This window comes from Aphelocoma coerulescens, chromosome 4 (genome assembly GCF_041296385.1).
Source record: "Aphelocoma coerulescens isolate FSJ_1873_10779 chromosome 4, UR_Acoe_1.0, whole genome shotgun sequence".
NCBI classification, from domain to species: domain Eukaryota; kingdom Metazoa; phylum Chordata; class Aves; order Passeriformes; family Corvidae; genus Aphelocoma; species Aphelocoma coerulescens.
The window spans coordinates 47,675,679-47,700,747 of record NC_091017.1 but is presented as its reverse complement, the minus strand read 5'-3'; the positions used below and the strand labels follow the sequence as shown (position 1 = coordinate 47,700,747).

General features: G+C 36.6%; 1 protein-coding gene across 5 annotated transcripts in view; it reads left to right on the top strand.

Annotated features, from left to right (window-relative positions):
• FAT1 (FAT atypical cadherin 1) overlaps positions 1-25,069 on the top strand; it is a 106,944-nt gene that overhangs the window by 41,028 nt on the left and 40,847 nt on the right. For 4 of the 5 annotated variants that reach the window (XM_069013930.1, XM_069013931.1, XM_069013929.1 and 1 more), the window contains exons 4-7: positions 15,388-15,449; positions 18,299-18,628; positions 19,143-19,353; positions 23,549-23,688. In XM_069013930.1, the coding sequence (XP_068870031.1) occupies positions 15,388-15,449; positions 18,299-18,628; positions 19,143-19,353; positions 23,549-23,688 (743 nt within the window). Of the gene's footprint in view, positions 1-1,154; positions 4,860-15,387; positions 15,450-18,298; positions 18,629-19,142; positions 19,354-23,548; positions 23,689-25,069 lie in introns of those variants that run through there. The other variant, XM_069013933.1, reaches the window with a different exon arrangement.

Below are 25,069 nucleotides of genomic sequence, written 5' to 3'. Positions count from 1 at the left end.
TCCATTGTTTTCTTTCTCTTTATAAAATTTATTGCTATGGTATTGTTGTCCACAGCTAGAATTCCCATACATAGTAGTAAGGCAGAGTATAAATAGGAACAACCTACATGTAACCTCTATCAAGTGAAACACTGCATTCTATTCTCCTGATGTAGCTAATGCATTTCTAGAATTTTGTGGATTCCAGACTAAGATGTCTGTGTCTTAATGCAATAATCCTGAGTTTTTAGAAACTCTCTGACATGGACCTGTGTAGGATATAGTTCGTCTTTCACAAAAAGAAGAAATTTCTTTTCATGACAAGAACTACTGAATAACTGGTCAATTTCTCAAAAATGCTACTGGATTAAGTAGTATCTGCATGCTTCTTACTGCTATCTGTTTCCAAGTATCCCCTTCAGTAAATCTTCACTGAGACTTAAAAGCATCTTCTATACTTCAAATAATTATAAAATAACTTAAGGAAACACTTCTAAGTTTTTCTTTGCATGCTATTTCACTTCTTGGAGCAGGATATATCAGTACATCACAGGACATTTTTTAATCTTTTCACATGTATTTGGTCTTTCATGAAAGCAAATGAAATAACATTTTATTTATCTTTGGAGTTTCCATGTAATGAGAAGAAAGTGCTGTATATATGAACTCTCCAGGTAGAATAAAAATAGTTATCATAATATTATTTACCAGAAAGAATGAGAACAAAGACTTAATTCCACAACTTTCATGCTCAATCTGAACACAACTGTAGAAAAACATGTAAATTATGATAACTACTTTGTATCTGCTTAACTTCTTGCAAAATAGCTTGTAATTAAATACAGAAGTAATTGACAAAGTGGAAGCGTTTCAACTCATATTAATACATTTAGATGGAAAGAGTTGAAGTTGGCGTGATTTGATCGCTGTTCTGAACACACATCCTGGGACTCTGTGGTTAATTCTCAGCACCTAACACTAGAGCTGGTGCACTGAGGATCAAAAAAGATCTGCCTGTTTAGCAACATTCGTATAAAGCAAAGGATTATATAGCAGTAAATAAGTTCTGGGATTTGTGCCTTGGAGCTCAAAATACATATACAATGCTTATATAAGCACATGTAATACATATGATACATATAATAGTAGTTTAGTACTATTTCTGTTTCTTGCAGGTGTGGTTTGTTTGCTTGTGAGCTGTTTGCGTACTTGCAGAACTGAGACATTTTTACGTATCATTGATGGAAACTCCATGGCTGTATTTACAAAATACAATTGATTATTTTAATGTTTGGAATAAACTACTGAATGTTTCTATTGACATCAACACAGTCACATTGAGTAGAGAAATACATATTTTTCCTCATCTTTGTGCTTTTCATATTACAATATCTTAATTTGCTTTTTTGCTTTTGAGAAGTGTTGGAAGCATGATACTTGATAGCAGGATTGCTTTCTTAGAGAAAGTGGAACAGGTAATTAGTATGACATCTGCTAGTAATAGCTGATTATACCATTGTATATAAGTGTACATTTATGAGTTGATAAATTATGATTTTATATTTTCTAATCTATTTGGATTTAGAAATTATGTATTTAGAAATGGATTTGTTAGTGCCTATGCAAAAGAGTTATTGTATTGATTTTTCTAAAAGTTTTCAATCAAACCATGTAATTTCTTTCTGTCTGAGGAACATAGGACATGCATGAAATATGAGCTTTTTGTTGCACCCAGTAAGAATTGTAAGGTTTGTTTGCAAACTAGCTCCCCAATTTAAAATGTGTGCTTCCACTTCCCCAGAATGATGTGGTCAACCAAATTCTTTTCTTATCATTGTTTCCTGTTTTGCACTTTTCTTCTAGCTTTACTTTTTAAATTGTGGGATGACAAACATCATGTGAAATTAGAAGAAAGTATTAACTTTTAAGTGACTAAAAATAACAACTCAGCGAGTCATATGTAAAACATGGAAATTGAAGAGCTAGGAAGGACTTCCTTAATTGCTGTAGAACTGCAGGCATTAGACTGAACTCCTCTAAACAAAAAAAGCTCACTGAATTCCCTCTGTATTACTTTCCGTATGGATAAAATAGTTTTGCCGTGCCATGCTTTTTAAATATGGCTACTGCTCAATGTTACAGGCTTTGTATGAATAAAATTGCTGAGTTAAGGTGCCTGAAAGATTATACTGCTTTGTGGCAGTGTGCACACTAGAATGGCAAAATCTGCATTTGCATAGTGAAAAGAGTTCCAGCTCTCCTTAGTATTACTGGGCAAGAAAATGGAATCCTAACCAGGTATCCAGATAGGCCCCTTATACTCCTTTCGTATTACCTTGCCCATATATTCAAGCTAGAAGTAATTTCTGATCTTTTGCCCAATTGATTTACTTCTTTTCCCTTCCCCAGGACTTCTGTTACATTTGTTGTACCAACCAGATTTGGCTTGGGGAGGCAATCAGGGCTGGGTAGCATAAATCACTTTCTTGAGAAGTCATGCCTTACCTCAGAACTTTAAATCAATAATAGCAAATGAAGAAGAGAGGTACCTGATATTGCTCCATATAACAATTTTGTGTCAGATTGGCAGAAATGCTGATTGCAGAAGTATAGCTTTCTATGCTTTTAATGGAACTTGGTATGAAAGTGATGCACACTTCTGAAAACTAGACTTGGGGTTCACAACCTGGACAGGAGAATGCCAAAATTAGTTTTGAGTTGGTAATTTTCCCACACTTAGGTTTTGCAGGTGTAAAACAGAATAATTGCATGACCTAATTACTTGGGAGTGTTGTAAAGATATATTAATTTATATACGAAGCGCTTCGGTATTATTATGAAAATGTTACGGACATACCTTTGAGGAAATTAGTAATCCTATGGTGTTGGAGGTAGTCCATTTAGAAGGATATTAATTCGGGAATTCAGCAGAAGCTTTGAGCAACTGTGTTTCAGAACAAAACTGTATCCTGTGCATTTTACACAGTAACCTTTAAAGCAGTGTGTGTGTGTATCTGTCTGATTTGGAGACTGAAGTGAAATGGGAAATGGGTACAGCTGCAAACAACTTCCATGGGTTTCCAATAACACTGGAGAATTACTTGGTGAGGAAATGAAGAGCCAGTGACCGCAGAGTAGTATTGGCTTCATTTTAACAAAAGAAATCTTTGTTCTTTAGCTACTTGTGGGTTTTAATCCCAATTGACGTAATACTTTGGAACTCAAATAAAACCAGTGTTAGTATATTGCACGATAATGTGATTTAAAATTAAATAAAGATCAAAATGCTGAATTTTTTCATGTAACTTATGTAGCTGGTAAGCAGTGCCAGGCTCAGTTATTGTTCACTTATGTCACACAGCTTCAAGTGTATGTAGCAGCCTCCATGTGCTCAAGTGTTTACCTGTAACATGCAGCGAAATTAAAGCATTTGTTTATACTGTCTCTAGAACAGTGTCATGGTTTGCATAGTTTAGGGTTTTTAGCTAAAGAGGGCTCCATCAGCCATGGAAGTGATTCTCTTGCAAAGAAGTGCTTACAGCTTCCTCTAGACCTGACAGAACCAATCAACTGGCTAGTTTGAATATTGGCAACTTTTTTAAGCCACTTAAGAAGCTTGACACGCCTCTGTGATCCACATTTAAGAACGAACAAACCCTGGGAAAGCTCTCTTGCTTCTGGCTTTTGGATAAGTAACTGGGGGGGCCGGCGGCATGGCCCAGCAGAGCCGGGCTGGGCCCAGCCGGGTCAGCCACAGCACGGCTTGGCTGAGATCTCAGCTGCTTCTGCTCGCTGGACACCCAGTGCAGCTCCCTCAGTGCAGCCCAGGCTGGCCAGGAGACAGCCACCCCAGAGCCCCTGCAGCCCTGTTCCATCCGCGGCCCTGCTCCGTGCAGGCGGCCCCGCGCTTGGCCAGCCCCTCCCAGTGCGGCTGCTGAAATAAAATGCTACACCGAAACGAGCTCCGGCCACCACCCGGCAGAAATTAGGTGACCAAGAGCAATAGACGAATTCCAGCTGCAAGGCCCTGGTGAGATAGTGCTGTAAGATTCTCCAGAACAGATGAAGCCTGCAGACATCAATCCTCTCCCGAGTTAGAGGAAGAGGAAAGGTGAAGGCATTTGAGGAAAACACCATAAAGACACCAAAGTTAGTGAAGAAGGAAGAGCTAAAACCCCGAGAGAGGAGAAAGAGATGCTTCAAGCCTAGAAGCTGAAATTCTGTTGTATAGCCATGGTGCTGGACTATGATACATCAGAGTACCTGTTGTAATTTCATGGAGCATGGGGGGTGGAGCATTCAAACGGCAACCATGAGCAAAAATATCTGTGCTGAAACAAGCAAGTGCTAACGTAGCTGTGATTTGATGAGAAGCTTGACCAGAGAGAGATGAAAATTATGAGGACCCTTGCTCCCAGGGGAGGAGGAGGGCCTCTGTTCATAGAGATGAAGATGCTCCCAGATATGGGTGAAGAGAACCTTTGTTTCTGAGCAGCTCAAAATGGTACCCCAGTAGCTCAAGACTGGACCCTGGAAAGCAGTTGTGGGGAAAGCTGTAAGTCGAAGGAAGAGATTTTCACATGCAAGCAGAGAACCAGCCTGGGAGGCTGTCTCCCTGTGACACTGAAGCCATGAGAGAGTTTCTTATGGAGAGATCTCCATAGCATGAGCAAGAGGGACTCCTCTCCCTACATGAACTGAAAAAGATTATTATAGAGGTGGTAAACTGACTGAAAAAATCTCAAGGGTTGTCTTTTTATGTTGTTGTGGGAGAAGGGAGAAAGGTGGGAGGAAGAGAAGTGTTCTGAAGGTTTAGTCTGACTCTTACTTTTTTTTTCTTTCTTTTAGTTCTGTTAATAAACTTCTTTATATTCTTTTAAGTTTTGTGCCTGCTTTGCTTTCTCCTAATTCTTATCTCACAGAAGCAAAATATGTAAGTAATGGATATTTCAAACCCAACCACTACACTTAATTGGTGTTTCCGCCCAGTTTACGAACTGAACCTGCTACAAAGAGAGGTTTTTTTTAACTGAAAATGTGACCAGAATTAGCCCAAATGTTTGTAAGAAGAGTTTAATTCTGGAAGAAGCTACTTTGATTTTCCTTTTTAAAAGCACTTGAATTGCTATCAGACTGCTGTTCCTTTTTGTAACAGGGAAAACAAGTTCATATCTGAAATTTCTAATAATATTTTCATATCTACTCACTACACTATTTAGGGATTTAGCATTTGAAAATATAGAAATTTTGCTATAACAGAGGCAGCTATTTTAAAAATTATTTGAAAGTATTTATGTAGAGAGCACTTCTGTTACATCTTAGGTGGTGGTAGTAGGGCTTTTTAAAATTATTTTATTTGTTCTCTTACATATCTTCAGGAAGAGAAAAATTTGGGGAAAATAAGTGGGAAGCACAGAAGTCCTTTTCTTTTCCTTTACATATCCCTGGAACTACATAAAAAACTTCAGGTCATGCTCTGAATGATCTCTGTTGTAAACCAAGAGTAAAAGAAAATTAAGTTCTCTTTCCATCTTTCCATATTCTGATGCAGCAGTCATGGAAATAAAGGCTTGGGTTGGAAGAGACCTTAAAGCTCATCTGGTTCTAACTCCCCTGCCATGGGCAGGAACGCCACCCACTAGATCAGATTGCTCAGGGGCCCCGTTCAATGTGGTCTTAAGCACTTCCAGGAATGGGGCATCCACAACTTCTCTGGGCAACCTGTTCCTGTTCTTCACCATCCTCTGAGTAAAGAATTTCTTCCTAACATCTAATCTAAATCTTCCCTCTTTCAGATTAAAACTATTCTCCCCTGTCCCATCACTATGTGCCCATGTGAAAAGCTGCTCTTCTCTTTTAGAAGCCCCTTTTAGGTACTGGAATGCTCCTATAAAGTCTTCCCAGAGCATTCTCTTTTCCATGCCAAGCAATCCAAACTCTCAGTCTGTCTGCATACGAGAGACGCTTCAGCTCTCTGGTCATTTTCATGGCCCTCCTTTGGACCTGCTCTAACAGGTCCATGTATTTCTTGTGCTGAGGACCAGCCCCAGGGCTGGGATGCAGCACTCCAGGTGGGGTTTCACCAGAGCAGAGTAGAGGGGCAGAATCCCCTTCTTCAACCTGCTGGCCATGCCGCTTTGGATGCAGCTTAGGAAGTGGTTGGCCTTTTGAGCTGCAAGTGTGCATTGCAGGGTCACATCCAGCTTTTCATCCACAAGAACACCCAAGTCCTGCCTTGCAGAGCTGCTCTCAAAGAGTTTATCTTCCAGTCTGGACTCATAGCTGGGATTGCCCTGACCCAGCACCTTGTGCTTTGACTTACTGAACTTCATGAGGTTCTTGTGAACTTCCCTTTCAAGTTTGTCTAAGTCCCTCTGGATGGCAACCAGTCCTTCTGTTGTGTCATCTGTGCCACTCAGCTTTGTGTCATATGCACACTTGCCGAGGGTACATTTGAAATGCTAATGCAGCCAGACTCTCACTACATCATATGTTCTTTTGAGCTGGAGTATATAATATGCAAAATTATGATTTTAACCAAGGAAGAGACAGTGATCAGATGCTGTTATTACCCACTTGCAAAGTCCCACCTTCACATATGCTTTCAAAGATAACAGTCTTCGCTTGGTAGCATCTCTGAGTAGTATAACTTTAAGTTGTGTACATAACAATGTTATAACATTAGTATTGATTAATTTCATAATAAAAAACAATTACTCAGACTTAGTGCCCTGATTCACATCTAGCTTGGCTTGATTTTTTTTTTTTTTAATCAATGAAAATAGAAGATCAATCCCAGAAAAAATGTAGTTCTATATGAAGTAATATAATTTTTCTATCTGAAAAATTCACAGTGGAGTCACAGTTCAAGGACTAACTAGAAGTGAACTATAAAATTGTTCCTCAGTTTTGCTGGGAGCAAGACAAGATCTTTGGCAGCAGTTTACCTGATCATCCCTGTTATGAACATTGCATGATGTTCTTTATATGTATGGTTCAGTTACAAAAGCAGTTCCCTTTAAATCAGCAGATAAAACTGCAGCACACTTATTCTAGTACATTCTATATTGTAAATGTCAGAAATAACACACAATTAAAAACAAAAGAAAAAAAGGGGGAGAGGCAGCAGCATTGTATAAATCTGCAAATTCTCACTTAGAAATTATTATTTTAGGGTTCAAATGTATAGGGAGTTCAGAGCACTATAAATAAAGTCAGATTATGTCAGGTTTAAAATGGTCTTGCAAGATGATGTTTGATTTTATGGTAATAATAATATGGTAATAGTTCTGTAATAAAGGTGTATCTCACAATGAGATGAAAAAAGTGAGTGATGGACATTAGGTAACTTAGAGTTAATTACTGAAGGCACTTTGAATTGGTGTGGCTTTTGAAGGCAAGAGTATTTTCACAAAGTAATCAAAGAGGTAACAAAAATTTATAGTGTTCTGTTGATAGTAAGATCAAAGTTCATTCTAGAGGAAATGTATCATCACTTACTAGTTTCCTTAAAATAACCATACACGGGTTTTGTTATTTAATCTTTCATTCAAAATTATTTTATCTATTTGCTATTATTTATTAAATACTCTTTTTTTGGTGATTTTTATCTTATACTGCTTTTGACTTACAGTTCTGGGTTTTATCTTCTGTATGACAGAAACTAGCAAAAGAATATGAATGACAGTTGAACTGGACTTACCCTAAATGCTTTCAAGCACTCAGAATGTAGGATCATAGACATACGTTTATTTTTTTAATGTAGCTATGTTTGTTGTTATTTATATTGTTATTTTAATTATTTCCCAAATAATTTTACTACTAAAAAATTACTGCAAAAGATGTTAATAACCCTGTCTTAGTAAATCCAGACTAAAAATAATGTAGTTAGTGACTAATTATAGTATACAAAATGACATGGTTTTGCCTTATTAAAAACATTTGTAGGATTTTCTACAATTATATGATCACTAAACACTGATTTTACACTTCATTTGAAATCTAGCTGAAATACAGTGTTTGTCGGATTGAATGGCTTAGCTGTTTATGTAAATTATTTTTTCTTCCTTATGCTGTTCATAAATAATCTTCTGTGCATTGCTTGTCTGCCTTATGCTCAAATCACAAATATGATTAATGAGTGTTCTGCTCAGCAAATTCCAGGATGCTGTTAAAATTGTTCAGGTAAGTGACTCAACTTCAGATGTGCACCTTGTACTTACACGTTATTAGTAATAGTAGGACTGAATAGTTAAATTGCCTGGTTACAGATAAACATGGTGCCTGGTGGTATGAAATATTAGCCATAGGACGAAGTAACCTACTTTTTGATCCTATATACAAAGCTTACAGTCTGTTTTGGTAACAAGCAACAAGCTAATAAACACTGAGCTTGACTTGATGATCTTTGTGTGTTCCTTCTAACTCAGCATATTCTGTGATATTATTGTACTTCAATAAATGTGTCACACAAATACACCCTTATGGACAGGGTGTTATCCCTTGTTTGATGCTGTCCTGACTTGGATAGGACTGAGATCTCAATTATTGCTTGACTTTTCATGAAGTACCATTCAGAAGGCAAGAAGTATTTATCTGGGATAAATGTGCCAACGGTGGTTTTTGTGGATGAAATCCAGAGCATATGCACCGTCATCTGAAACAGGAATAAGGAAGTACATAAGTAAAAAGAAAAGGTGATCTCAAGAGCAAATAGAATGCATAGTTCTTAATGTGTTTCAGACTTTTTTCAGTCTGGATTGTACTTATGTGTCTGTACACTGTGGGAGTGTCCTGTTGGCTTTTGCTTGAACTGGTGCATATGAGAATTGAAGGGGAAAAGGCACCAAAGCTATGAAAGACTATACTAGTTGAGTGCCATCATACTATACTTAACAAAAAGGGAACAGTGATTTCATCAGAGTGTACTGCAGTAAGTCTTCATTATAATTTTTCTACAGCTAGGCTGTTGTAACTCATTTTTGTAATTGCACTGATCAGAAAGTTTATCTATGAAGTGGAAAATAAGTCCTTTAGCCCCAAAAATGCATTTAGACTACGCAGAAAAATCTGCTAGCTACAGGCTGTGAGCTCTGCTAGGCAGAATGAATCTTTGTTCTACCTAAACAAATGCATAGCAAAAAAAAAAGGTGAAATTCAAGAGGCTAGAGAGAACAAGCAAGCAAGAGCATAACTAATGAAGCGAGTATGTGGCTAGGAGAATTGAAAGAGGAATCCAGGCTCTCAGTTTTTCTTGAAAAATGGTATCATTTTTGTAGCCTTTATTGAAAGAACAGTAATGATTGCTTTTACATGTTCTACCTTAGCAGAAGAGGGATTTGCAGCCATTTAAGATGCTTTTAAATGAGATTCCTAGTTTCTTTTGGGACCGTATATTTACAGTCCTATTTCAGCATTAGAAAATTACTGGTGACAATTCTGTTGCTGGTTTCAATGAGAGTTATTAAGGTGCTTAGAACAAGGAAGAGTTTAGGAATGAAAAACAAGTGAAATTGCTAAGGAATTATCTTTAAGACTATATAAACCAAAGTTCAGTTCCTTTATGATATGCTTGCTCCAGTATGATAGCTTGTTGGCAGTATCTTGTTTCTTTTATAACTCAGCAGTCTGCCTTCATGGTGATGTATGAAAATGGTGATATATTACACCTTCTAGCTTATAGTCATCATCATTCATTACATGGCTAGTAAGACACAGAGTGTATTTTTTGCCAGCTGCAAAGCTGGAATCTGTTCTTCAAACCCTCTGCTATTAATTTTTACTGTTTTTATTAACCTGCTCACTTGTTTTGGTTGTGAAGCCCTTTTTTGGCTTGCGTAGAAAACAAGATTTGACTACAGTCTTGCCAAAAAGCTTATGTGAACATGTTTAGAAAGAAAGTGTGGGCCTTTTCTGATGGTCATTGGTTGTAAGGTAAGTTAGGTGTAAAACATAGTTAACTTGAAATCAGTTGAAAGAAAACTGAAAAAAAAATTATCATCTTCCTGTGTCAGTGATGAAATAATCATGGAGTATTGTGCTATCGGTCATTTTGTTCATAGTTTGGAAAGTGCTGAGTTATTGGAAGCAGTTTAAAAAGATGTCATAAGAGTTCTTTCAGACAGTGAGACTTGACGCTCACTGTATTATGAGAGATGTCTAAGACATGACTTGATCACACCCAGTACTTCTGTGAGGAGGGAACTGCTGATTCCAGTGAACTTCTTAGTCTAGCATACAAAAGAGATATATTTCTCTGTCTGGAAGGAAAAGCTGTCTTGAATTGGATATAATACACTATTTCTTGAATGAGGAAGATTAGTAGGAAACCCTGCCTTGAAGTGAGACAGTATCTTTATCACTTGAAGAGATATAACTGGTCTTCGATTTACAGAATATTTGCTGTAATTTGCCCAGTGCTTTTGGGTTGTGTTATGCAGTAGTTAACATGATTACCATTACAGCCACATGTAAATTTAAAATCCATACTTCCTTCAAATCTTAGACTGATTTGCATATTAAGACTGTGTAAACAGATCTGAAGGTATAACAATATGTTAAAAATAAAAAAAAAAAGAAAACCCTTTAACATTTGCTAGTAATTTGTTGGGTTTGGGGTTGAAGTGGGGAGACAAGAGCTAAAATAATAATTGACTGAGTTGCAGTAATCATGACTGAGAGTTTAAGTGATAATTTATTGATGCAATCCAGAGAAACCATTTCTACTGGTTAGTTATGGTTTGTATTTAACACAGAGGACAGAAACCACATTGACCAAATATGGCTTCCCTGATATTTAGTTTTTGTCTTGTATCTGTTAGTGATAAAAAAATGTTTTTGCTTCCTGTATTTTGCTTCCTGTATGTCCTTAATTCTTCAGTGTCAATGCATTCAAAGATCAGAGAAACTGTATTTCTTTTCATATGCTGCAATTCAAATAGTGGTATGCTAATCCAAATTAAGCCTATCGGTTCAAACTCATTGGAGGCAGCATAGTACCCTTGGCATCTGCTTGAGTGTTTTGGTTCATTGTAGGGGCTAGCCATGTCCAGGAGGCAAACTCCCAGCTCCAGAATCTTCACCGTCTCAAGCTGAATGTGCAGTTGGAAAGTGTGTAGATATTTGTGAAAGCACAAATGCATGGGAATGCGTGATGCATACAGAGCAAGATAAAAACTTTGAGCCTTCCTCCTCGCCTTGCAAGGACCGCTTTTTCTGATGCCACTTCTTTCATCACTGATATCATCCATGCCATAAAGATAGCTAATAGATAATTCTTAACACAGTGCCCACCTAATAGTCTATGTTTTTTTAAAGATACTGCCATTTCAGCATTGAATGAAAACTGTTGGTGTGCTAGTTTTTAGAAACAGAGGTGATGTGATGTAGCTGGGAACTGAGGTGAAATAAATCCCTGCTAATATCTGATCTCTGATTTCTGTTCCAAATGTAGCAGTTTTATTTATATTTACATAATTGTATGCTGTAGTTGCATTTTTGTATGTTTGTTTTGCTACTATTTAAAATAGAAATCTGAAGTAAGTGTTATCTGAATGAAGATTTATCCAAAGACACTCTAAATTATTAAGCTGCTTTTGTGAAAATGTTTCCGATGAGGCAAGTTTTTAAATATTACTAAATACAAAATCTGCACCAATTCACTGGAGATACCATTTCCTCCTCGTTATCTTAGAAATGTTTGTTATAAACTTGCATTTCTCAAGAATGCTTGACCCATCTTGCCATAGTGACATTGATTTCAGGTGAAATAATAGTGATGTAATTTACTGAAGCTTATTGTTTCTGTCAGTGTTGGGAAAGGGGGGGCGATAAAAGGAGGCAGAAGGAAAATGCAAGAATATGGAACAATGCTCTGAGTCAGTTTAGCTTTGAAATAGAATGGTTTGTCACAGTGACCTGTTTCCCATACATGCTGTTATTTCATTCAGCAGTAAACACATTCCTCCCAGCTCATAATAAGGATTTCAAAACTGATTGTTATAAAGACTTCTTCACAGCTTAATTGAAATCTTTTTACTTGCCACTCCTGTGGGGATGTGGTGTATGCAAAAGTGTGGTCATGCATTTATTTTTGTAGAGGGAGGGGCACAGCAAGGGTATATACAACGTGTTACAGAAAAGAGAAGGAGCTCAATCTAAAAAACTTAAGAGCAGAGCAGAGCAGAGTGGTGGCTTTGTTGCAGGGAGCTGACTTACAATAGATCCAAAGATTCTCCTCAGCTCTCTTAACAGGCAGTCACAGTGCATAGGAACACTTGACCTTATTATCACAGCTGTATTTCGGAAAAGCTCTTCAACAATGGATGAAATCTATTGGTGCAGCATTAAACATTCTGTAATATAGAAAAACTTGGCAAAAATAGAAAAATGTAGTAATTACAATAATCAAACCTTTTATAGTCTTAAGCTGAAGTGAAATACTTCACTGAAGCTAAATTTGCACTTAGGAAAGTGTCTAGCAGTAAAGAGTTAAATAAAAAGAATGTCATGCATGTGTATGTGATTCTAAATCCAGAAGTGTTACATTTCCTTTGTTGGCATTAGTTTCTGCTGAATATACAGGATATATATGGTGAAGACTAAGCCCTTCTGTTATTGGTCTGAAGTGTTTTAACAGAAGTATGGCATGCTTGGCTGAAAAGACTGTACTTTTTAACAGATCAAAGCATATATATTTTGTTCTTGCAGGATATTTTTCTGCTTACCCATTTGAGTTGTATTGACCAACTTCATTAAAAGGAATTTTATCTGGAACAAGACTTCCATTAACAATCACTAGTGTGTAAAGTAGTGGTACATGGTAGAATTTTTCTTGAGTACTTACAGAAAAAGCTTTTGAATTGTTTTTTGTTTTATTTTTTTTTTCTCCAAGTATTAATTGCCATTTCTAGGGGTGGCACCAGTCTTCGTGGCTCTTGATGACAAAAAAATGGATAGGAAGCTATTGAAAGGTGCCATTTGTCAGATCTTATGTAATTCTCTACTTGCTGCTGCTGTGAGAGATGGGATCTTAATATTGTCAGAGGATGTAGACTAACTATTGAATATTCAGGGAAATGCAAGCTTCATGAGATATTTCTGCTAGGATTGCTTTATTTTTCCTGTGTTTTTTGAGATTTTCCCCATCCTCAACCCAGATGTTCAACAGCCAGCTCCTTTAGTGGCTATGCTGCAATCTACTCTTTTCTCTTGTAACTGTGATGAGCCTCGAGATTAATGCTTTGTGGGAGGGCTTGTGCTGCCTTTCTACAGAGGTACTCAATAGAAAGATGTTTTAGGAGAACTTGTGTTTCTTGAAGTCACCCGCAAGTCCCTTTGCTGGAAGGAAGCAGATGAGGCATTGGCTATGCCACTTGTTCGCTTCCAATTAACAGTCTTATTCTGTTCCCCATAGAGCCTGTGAAAAGAAAATGTTTTGCCCAGACATAGCCAGGAAAGGAAAGCTTTTTAGAATATGGGACAATAAATATTTTCAGTTGTCATTGTTCACAGCTCTGTAATCTCAGTGTGAAAATATTACCTCAAGAAGGTTAATAGACAACTGTCACATCATTTTCTTTTTTCTTCCTGCCCTTCCTAAATTCGCAGTAATAATGCAACTTTTTTTCCTTGTTATGTTTTTGGTTTGTTTGTTTGGGGTTTGTGTATGTTTTAATTTTCATTCCCTCTTTCTTTGTAACTAAGGTCAACTAACTTCCTTATACCAAAAGATGTATCCTAACAATAACAGACATATCTTCTATGTGCTGTAAAAGCATAAAAATAAAGCAGGAGAAGATGACCCACCATTGTCTAGAATACTAGATAAATAATGGATTTCATACGATGGCAAACAAAATTGCTGCAAAAACAAGGGCAGATTTGACTGTAATTGAAACAGCTGTTATTTGCACTATCTGGTTTTTGGAGAATAGTTGTTTGAACATTTGACAGCTGTAATATCGCCTCATATAGGTTTTGTTCATATTATTTAGTACAGGCTGTCTATTTTGTCAGTATAAGTAGACTACAGCTGTTTTTGTCAGAAGCATTGAGTAGCTGTGCACCTGTGGTATACAATCCTGTTTCTCTTGGCCTTTCTCTTTTAAGTGAAATTGAAGTCTTTATTGCTTTTCTTGCATACTCTGCTTTTTATCAGCTGAGAGACAAAATTGAAGGCTTTTTTGTTGTAGCAGACCAGCTTTGAAAACTTTATAAGTGGATTTTAATTTTCCTTATATAAGGTCATATTAATAAAAAAATTAGACTATAGCTGGAAAATGGAACATGAAGTATGCCGCCTGTATTTTGATCTCTCTTTCATCCTTCATTGGGTAATTGCTTCCCTGTTTTCCAGTTTTACAATTAAGGATCAAGATGGCAGTGCTTTCCTTTCACTGTCAAAAGCTGGGATAGTTGGATAAAATGTCTCCTGACATTGCTGTGTCCTCTGTGTTGCTGCTTTGGAGAATATGGGATGCTTTGATCAGTAGTTGGTTAAGCTGGGCAAATCCAAACCTTGCTGTTTGCTTCATGAAAGGCCAGGTTGGGTCTAGCAAGATTTACTAGCACAGCCTCAGTCCCATGTGAACACAGCAATGGTATTTGTGGGGCCAACTTGTATCTGCAAAAAGGTTAATGGCTTTTGTGCAGCAAAGAAATGGAATCCTCTTGTGGCTGCATCCATGGCACAGTTAACTAACACAAGAGCAAATCATTCCACTATAATTGAGAGTTCACCAAGTTTACTTTTCATGAAACTCAATAGTTAAAATTCTAAACTCACTGTTAGAGAGAATTAATTCCAGTAAGAGCAAAGTCTTGTGACAAAATATTAACATCATGCATCAAAAACTTGTGGTTGTTGTCTGCTATTGTCGACAGCAACTGTTTGACTGCTTGTCATTGTGAAATTAAGCCAACACAGACAAATTGCTGTGTTGTCCACTCTTACTGCATCTCTTCAGGTTATCCTTCTTTTGCCCTTATCACTAATATTACAGATAGGTGTTTATCCTGAAGAGATTGGTAATTAATTCAGATAATGTCCATCAGCACCTTTTGAAAAATGCTTATGAATGCCCTCTGAAAACAAGATTTCATGTGGGAGAATGACATTCATTACTTCTGTCAGAAACGTAACATGCACAGATGTGTTGAAACACTGAACTGTGTTTGTCTTAAGTGTACAACAGCTTAGTCTTCAGATTGCAAAGAATATTTTCACAGCTTTTAAGGACTGGAAACCCCTCACCCCATCCCTTAATGAAAGCATAAATTCTACAAAATTGGAAGTGACCACCTAAGAAGAAATTGAGATTGCGGATATCAGTAACTGCTGATTTAACCTAACCTTCATTCAGATTATTTTCTTGAAGGATCTGATTAATTATTCTCTTACGTTTACAGGGCTAATTACAACCACATCCAGAAAACTAGATCGAGAGCAGCAGGGAGAGCACATACTGGAGGTAAATAATTTATTTAGCTTGCTGAAAAACAGTGACTGTAAGTTCATTGCTCGTTTACAGAGAATTAAGTTTGCCAGACTTGATTACTATATGAAGAATGTAAAAAACTGGATTTCAGATGTAATTTCCTTCTATGTTCATTATGTTGCAATGCAGATAAGCACCTATCTTATAAAAACTGTGTGTTGGGGGGTTTTTGCTAAAAAAGAGTAAAGGTACAGATTGAATGCAATTTTTTTTCCTGTATCTCAAAACAAAGATTTTCATTCAAAGGCATGTTAAAAGGAGTGTGATTCCTCTTTTTATCTTTCTATGTAATTATTGGAATAGCTATTTCACCCTAACTTTTGCTGAATATAGGCTTCTGAAGAAGAAGTGCAGAATGTTTTTATAATATGGAGAATGCAAAAGGGTGGTATGTGAGCAGCCCTATTTTCTGCATAACGTGTTACCAGTCATATCAGTTGCAAGACACGCGTTATAGAGCCGGAGTCCTAGAGCATGGAACTTGTGACATAATGCTTTTATTTAGCTACATTTAATTGACTGGAGTTTATTTAAGAGCTTTTTGCACTCTCTGTCAAACAGCATGAAAGGAAAACACACAGAGAATTTGGAGTCATCCAGTTTCACAGTGTTGTCAAGTAGTGTAAAGGCATGGTTCTTCACCTGTAGTGAAGATTTAATATTCACAGCGATCCTTATGTCCTAAGATTTATCTGGAATGTTTATTGTGCCTCTTGTCCTAGATGACAGATAAAAGACCTCAATGGGAGTTGGCCAAATTAATGTTAAAGACAGAGAAACAACGCTAGACTTACTCAGAACTTGTGAAATCCTTAGAAAGGTGTTCCAATAGGAAGGCAATGACTGCAGAGACTTGGAGATGAATGTAGTTATTCCCTGATAGCACAAACTATCCTTTTGCATAATTGCAGTATATGTGCAGTCTTCCTGAGCCTTTTGTATCCCTTTGGTACATTGCAAGCTGGATCAATGCAGCTGTTGGACCAATTTTTTAATCGTTATTTTCATTTCTGTATTAGCTTTGAAAAGAACACTTTGTAGCTAAGCAGCAATGGGGCAGAATTTCTACAGTGTGTTTCTAGAAGTAATAGTAACAAAATTAATTAAATGGCAAAATCTGATTTTGTACTCGACATAGTATTCCTGTAAATTTTAAAGTAATTAAATAATTCTCTTTTCAAATTGCCTCATCAAATCTGGTTGTCTCCGTTTTCCAAAGCACTTCATGTCCGTTGTGTCTTATTTCTTGACCACTGCTATGTATATTGGTTGTAAAATTAGCATATCATGACTTTTACTTCTCTATATATTATACTGGGTTTTGTATGAGATTTATACAGCATATAAAATGAGCTGTGGATTGTTTTCTGATCCTGAAGCTACATGGCTCATATGGCTTTGATTGCTTACATGTTATCCCTGGAACAGGGTGGCCACATCCAAGTTGCCTGTTGAAAATTGTGTCTAAATTGTGTGAATTCTCAGGCTGCAGCTAAGTAACATGTGTGTCTGTGTGTGTGCTACTTTTTCTGGGCCAAAACTTATGCCAGAGGTAACACTCATGGTGTAATGTTATGGGCAGTTGTCTGCTAGCAGTCATGCTAATTTAAGCTTAAGTTTATAACCTTAAGCTAACATGTACAGAACTCAGAAAGTTTATTTTTAGGATTACAATGTCACGTCAGGGTACATAAATCTTCCTGCTTTCATCATTCTGTATAAAATAGCAGTTTAAGCACATTGCTCTTTAGGTTGTAACATTGTTTATTGCCTGCTGGTGTAATTTATAATTCTTCATTCTTTGTTCATTTTGAACAAAGAATGAAGAATTATAAATTACAATTATAAATTACAAAATATAAATAGGTTGTTAAAGTTTTAACTAAAAGTCTGTGAAGTATCTGACAGAGAAACTCTTTAACTACAGAGCGATACTGACAGCCCAGCCTAAAGTAGTAGTTTTCCCATGCATTAGTTTTATGTTTATAACTGTGATAATAGGTGGGAAAGAAACCCAGAAATGCACAGAATGGTGGACAGTATTATGACCCAAGTGCTGAGCATCTGGCTAATTAAATGAGCATTGAAATGTTGACCAGATGGGTTGGTGGGTTTATTACTTTTTGCTATTAAATTTGGTCTTTGATTGCACTTCTGCTTACATAATATTAACTAAAATGCCCCGTTTTTTTTATTCCCAATTTGTAAGTATTTTCTGAGTGCCAGCTGGCACTTTCTTGTGCAGTTATTATAGATTAGCTTCATGTTATTCTCTCATGTCATAGTATTCTCTTTTTTATGTCAGTAATGCCTTCAAAACTGATGTTGCATTCAAATCAAATAGATTTTTCTCAAATTTGCCTTTGTTTTTTGCTTGGTTCAGGGCAATGCTAATTTTATGTTAATGGACATGCTATCCCATACCCTTTGTAATTTCCTCATGTGGGATATGCTTTGGTTTTCTCATTGGGTTTGGTTGGGGTTTTTTTGTGAACTGAAAGGTATGTGGTGGTGTTCCTTTACAAGTACTAAAGGGAACAGATATTCATATATGTGGAAATCATACCATCTGTTAGAGATGAGCATGAATATTTGCATTTCATGTTGCATTTCATAAGTCAAAATATTAATATAATAGCTGAATATACTTTTGTAGTGCCTTTTGTGAATACTCACCTAATAGCTTTAGGCAACTGCTTTAACTGAAGCTAGGGGATAACATTGCAGTTGTTTAGGCAGTTGTAGGAAAATGTCATTTAGGGAGCAGCATTGTTGGAAGGACCATGTTTGAGCACTAACTTTACCCTTTTTAATAAAAACAGGTAACAGTAACAGACAACGGTGCTCCTGCAAAATCAACAGTTGCATGGGTGATTGTGAAGGTCTTAGATGAGAATGATAACAAGCCACAATTCTTGCAAAAATTCTACAAAATTCGGCTTCCAGAGCGTGGTAAGCCAGAGCGAGAGAGAACTGCTAGGAGAGAGCCAATCTATCGAGTTATTGCTGCAGATAAAGATGAAGGCCCCAATGCAGAGATCTCCTACAGCATTGAAGATGGTGATGAACATGGCAAATTCTTTATTGAACCAAAAACTGGAGTGGTTTCATCAAAGAAATTTTCTGCAGCAAGGGACTACGATATCCTTTCAGTGAGTGAAAATCTTGTATATCATGAATATGTAAAGTGTTCTTTTATCTGTTCATTTCTTATTCAGTAGCTGGCAGGTGAGTGACTGCAGTGTCTGAAGGAAGAAAGCTTCAACAAATCCAGAAGTAATGTTTTGTATGTTTGTTTGGTTTTCATTAAAGGATTATTTCCGATGTTTGTATTGTGTATCAAGAATGTCTGTTCTTTTTCAGAACTTGACAGATAATGTATGTCATGAGGGAACATAAACAATCAGTTTGACTCAGCTTTGGGAAGAAAGGAAAATAAAAGTGAATTTATGGTAACATAACAGTTTGTGCTGCTATCAGGTGCTGCATACTTTTTCTCCATTTGCTGCCCAGATAATGAAGGGCAAGTGGCACTTTGAGAGACACTTAACCTTTTTGGAAATATCTCACACGAGCAAACATGCTTGGAGCTTATTACTGCTTTCTATTTATGTGACATAATGATTTATGTGATCCTGTAGCCTAAAAGATGTGTCTGTTTCACAGATTAAAGCAGTAGATAATGGTCGTCCACAAAAATCTTCGACTACACGGCTTTACATAGAATGGATTCCAAAGCCCGTCCCACCCACAGAGCCTATTTATTTTGAGGAATCATTTTTTTCTTTTACGGTGATGGAAAGTGACCCGGTTGCTCACATGATTGGTGTAATAGCTGTTGAACCTCTTGGAACACCACTTTGGTTTGACATAACGGGTAAGGATGCCTTAAGGGCCTTTATTATTAGAAACAAATGCATGGAGTCTGAGATACTGTAGGGCTCACTGCAGCTTGGTTTTAATCACACTTCCAAATAATGCAAGCTTTTGACATTCTTTAAATGCAGATGCGGATTTATAAGTCAAAATTATTTAATTTTTATCAATGTTTTTCTGTATTAAAGATTAAAATTAAGTTGCAAAATATCTGCTGTGTTGCAGTTTTACAAATGGCTTGTGAGTATTGTGTCACTGAAGTTAAAACTAATGAAGTCAATCTCATAGACTATGATAGGAAAGGAAATAAAATTCTAGTTTTCTGCAGATCAAGATAGTACACACAAAGAGAGATTGTACTGTTTACACGGATTTCTTCTCCTCTGGGCTGCTTCTCAGTTTGCTGTCCTTTGATTCAGTACTAAAAGGAAAGCTTGCAATGTTCCTAACACCAGCAATCTTCTTCCTGTACATATTCTTTCTACTAAATCATATCTTAGCCTCTACCATTGAAAGGGGATTTCTAACCAGTAATACAACTATATGTTGATGTCATGGTAACAAAATTAATAGTACTTTTTTGAAGTTTAGACTTAGCCGCTAGACTTGTGAGCACCAGTAATACACAGAGTGTTCACTGCATAGCTGATAGTAAAACCAAGTTCTGTTGTGTGTTAAGTGTGTTAGAATCAAGGAGAATGGCATAGCTTTGTTTCAGGAGATGTGCCTTGTAGTGAACTGCTTCTAGTCTTAAGCAAAATCTTTCTGTCAGTCTATCAGACTGATTTTTCTACTACATTCACAAGAGAGAGAAGGATCTTTTTCATCTTGGTTACTACTGAAAACTTTAGTCATTATTATGGTGTTAAGTTGCTGGGAAGAGCATATTTTAAATGATTTCTCAATAATTTAAGTATTTTAAGCATCTGGTTTGCTGGTGTGTATTTCCTGAGCCATGCTGAGAACAGCAACAGTTAAAAATAAAGTTTATGAAACTGACACATGTAGCAGGAATATATATAAATGCCAAATACTTGAGGGTGTTTTCAAAAAATTTTCAGGCACATGCAAACAGATACAATTCTTCCCTAAAATCATGCTTCATGCATGAACAACCTGTGATGATATTGATAATCATTGCTAATGCATTAATACTTAAAAAGAATTTTTTAAGTGGTTCTTTCTAAAGTATTCTTGAAAAAATGTTCCTGTCCAAATAGATTATAGTTTAATAAAAAGTTTTGGTGTTTAGACAAATCTAGGGGTTACAAATCTGTACAACAGTGTGGAGGGACTAAAAAGTCGGGGATGCTTTCTTGCATTCTGATAGGAGCAAAGTTCTGCATTAGACGTATTTTGGAACTGAGGCTGCTCTTTCACTGATCTCCCAAACAGACCTAAACACACAAAGATATAGGAGTAAAAAAGCAGAAAGCATAAACATAAGTGAGCAGGAAAAATTAGAAGGTATCATGTACTCCAAATTAGTTTTATCCAGTCAACAGCAAACATAAATATCTGTAGACTGAAATGCGTCCATTAAAGGAAAGGTTAAGAAAGTGACATGGCCAGAACAACATGAGCAGTTCATGGAGATGAAAGAGAGTAGATAGAAGAGGCCTCAGATGTTTTGGGAGTTTGAACACAGTACAGTAGAGATGTTTTCTGAGGCCTTTTATTAGCAAAATTTGTTAATTAGATTGGGGATGTACTTTTCTGTTGTTCTTAGTGTGCTCCAACTGCTGTGCACTCTGAACAGTGTGTACATCTGAATAGAATTCTGGCTGATAGTATTATTTCAATCTGCTCCTTCTAAGTGTGCAGTAGTTTGGTCATTTACATATTTTTATTGTATGCCTAATGCAGAAAATGAATGATCTTTTCCTGCCCTCTTTAGAAAGACATATACAGAAAACTCTGTGGGGAAAGAGCATAACTAGTCCAAGCATTGTAAAATAAACATTTTATTTTGACAGTTTTCTTAGTTAAAGTATTTTGGAAAGTTTGATATGTGATCATGTTGTGAAGTTATGGGCTACTCTTACAGGTGGTCACTTTACTACCCTCTTTTACTGTTTCTAATAGCATGAATGAATTTGATTGACAGCTTTCCTTTGTGTTCTGTGCTTGCTTTCCATGCTTTCTTTCTTTTTGGCTGAGCCAGGAGACAAGCTTGCTAGTGAAGTATTTTACATCTTACAGATGGCTTGTGACCTGAACTGTACAGCAGAAGGTATCTGCTGAGATCACATAATTTATTACCAGATTATGAGATCTGAAATGAAAGCGTACATTTATAAACTATTTATTTTATTAACCCTTCGGAAATCAAAGTGCTCACGGTTGCATTTGTGACAGGTTCGTTTTTGTTTTGTTTTGTCATCATTACATTTATACAGCATCAATTCTGAGCATCCAGTTTTGGCTTTGGCCAAAACTGTTGCTGTTACACTTTCAGTGTACTAGATGCAGGAGTTTGGGTTGAGTTCTGCTTCAGCGGATCACCAGATATAACTACTACTACAAACATAGGCAAGGCCCATTCTTGATAAGGAAGGGAAAAATTTTGATTAGGGAGCTTGTCCTTGTGTCAGGAAAACTGATTGTGCCAATTCATACCCATTCACTTTACTCTTCCCTTAAAATGTAGAGGACTTCATTGAGCCATCTGAGAAAATGGTTTTGCCTGCCAGCTGTAAAAGGCTAAACTAGATTCATCTTCTAAAACTGACATACTGCACAAAGCCCATTAAAAAATTCATGTACATCTGCTAAGAAAAGAAAAAAGCTGCTGCCTTTCATGCTGCCCAGTTTCTATCCATTTGAGTGATTCAGAAACTGCTGCTGGGCTAGTAAGAGGAGTTGACTTTCGATTGAACTAGAAAAATTATGTGATGTTGGTCATTATCAAATATCTCAAATCCAGTGAAGCAGAATCCAGCTCATCTTTCCTTAAATGGTATGTTTGTCATGCAGTGGAACCTTCTAAAGGTGAAATCCTTTTTACATGTGAATGGGGGCCCATTTCAGTATTTACTGTTTTTTTCTTGGACTGAGTTCAAATTTGCAACCTTTGGAACTTCACCCTCTCACTTCTAACCTTGGCTTTTCATAAAAGGCGTTTAGTGATTTGCAAAGCTTAGCATGTATAATCTTGTTAAAGGAAAAAAAAGGCACTCAGATGATATCTGAATGCTATCTGCTATTCTTGTGAAATATAATTAGAAAAACACATGCCCATAATTAGGAGAAATTGGTTTGCCATATCTAGCACTGGCTTGACCAAAATAAAAACTGATTCTTCCATTTCAGGCAGTTTATTGAGAGGTCTAAAGCAATTGTAGTTAAATGGCAGTATTTATCATCACTAATAGTATTTGGACTTAAAGGACATTGTACTCTCAGGACAGTCTGCTCCAGGTGGCAGGATGATGATCAATTAAATGTTTAAGCGACTGAGTGTAGCTATTGATCTACACAGTTATTTAACTATATTTCAAAGAGTAATATGAAAGTTTCACAAGGGAAATGAGGATAATTTGCTTCAGAAAAGGAACTTGGCCATATTTAAACATTGGGCATTTAAACCTCTAGCACTATTCTGAATCCTGCCTATCTCAGTAGGAGTGAGATAGTGAATTCTTCAGATACTCAACATTAAGATGAGAATCCTTTGGAGGTACTTCAGCTTTTTCGGCCTTATCTATAGTCATATATGAATATAATAATATGTACTCTGCTCCAAAAGACAAAAATTTGACTGTACGTCTGAATTGGGATTTTAATTTATTTTGATAAAAAGTATGTTTTTCACTTATTAGCTGACAATCTGGCCAAAATGAACTATTGCATCTGGCCCAGTAATTCTCAATTTTCTGCTACATGGAATCATTACATTCCGTGGATTTTTTTTTTTTTTAAGTAGAGAATCATGCTGATAAGAATTTACCTGCTGACTTTCCATGAGCCAGACAAATCAACTTTGTCCAAAACTACTCAGTTTTAAATATCTATTAGCAGCATATCATGTTACCAGGAAAAAAACCCAAAGTGTTTAAACTAAATGTATGTATAAGTATGTGTATATATAGTTCCACCTTCATTAAGCATCGGAAGACAGAACATGATCATACATGAAAACAATGAAGCAATGATGCATTTTATTAACTTTTCCCTCTCACAATTTCCTGAACAAGGTGGCAACTATGACAGTCGATTTGATGTGGACAAGGGCACAGGAACTATCATTGTTGCAAGACCTCTTGATGCAGAACAGAAATCAAATTACAACTTGACAGTAGAAGCAACAGATGGAACCAGATCTATCAGCACTCAGGTAATGAACTTTCTGATGAAGCACTTATAAAAAGTGTGTGTAGCTGGAGGGTGGGGAAGGTGTTGTATTTTCTTCTTACCATTTTTTTCATCCTAGACAATGAACATGGTTTATTTAAATTAGGGACTTTGTCTAAAATAGAAGTTCTGTTATTCACCGAGCCATATTGTTTGGTGGTTTAGGTGGAAGGTTGTATGTTACTATACTGTAGTCTGGACCAACAGCTTTTAAGTTATATCATGTTCCTACAGCTAAATAAATGAAAACAGAAGCTAAGCCCTGGCATGCATGATTTTCTCACAAGAAAAGGATTAATACTGCTTACCTGAATTACTCCTCTTTACCCAGTTCCCCCAAAATCACTAAATAAATTGATTGCTGTACTTGAGGTTTAAAGACAACCATTGTAAAATTTTGTTGTTCCCCTACCCCTGCAAGATCTGTGGATGACTAGTTGTACAATGTCCAAGTAATGTTTTATGAAACTGAGCTGCTGCTTCTGCATAATGTACATATAGAAACAAGATTTAGATTATAACATCTCCTTGTATCATCCCAAATACCTTATTTTAGCTTTAGTGGAAGTAGAGATTGCTAAACAATCTCCAAAAACCAGCAACCTCAGACAAATCAATTTTTTTAAATTACCTTTTTACTAAGGCTCTGTGATGGTGGCGGTTCTTTGCAGTTGGACTAATAAGTTCACTTGAAGGTGCAGAAGCCTTTTGTGGCAGTACTGGAAATAATTCATAGTAAAGTAGTTTATGATGTATATCCTGCCTATTTTCCCCATCTAGTTTCTTTGCCCAGCCCAGAACCTAAATATATTTAAGAGTACAGTTTTTCTGAGGTTGGTGTGAACAGAGCCATGATCATAGAGGAGCTTCTCTGTTCTTTCAGATAGGAAGGAAAGGCTTTATTTACCAATTGAACACTGTTGGACTTGGACAGTGATGTGTCTGTGTTACCTATCCCTATCACTAACCTACCCCTCAGGCACTCAAAGAGCAATAAGTGGATTGCTGCTGTCTTTTCTGTACATAGAGATCTGCGTTACAAATGCAATTTCTTCTTGTTCAGCTTCTGTGCAGCACATATGTTTTTCTGTTACCTTTTCTAATGTCTTATATGTTGTCTTCTGCTTTTGGCCAGAGGAAAAGATGTTTCTTGTCAATGTTCAGGATTTTAAACAGAATCTTTATTGAGCTGACTGCATGTCTGGAGGCTTGATAGGTCAAATAGAGTAAATTTGATAGTAGAAGGTAACCAGATTTAGCAGTTTCCTTTGAAAAACGCCTTTTCCTTTAATGGTGACAATTGTGAGTGATTTTTCTAGACCATGAATCTTCAAAGACAGCAACATGTTTCCTAGCAGGAACTT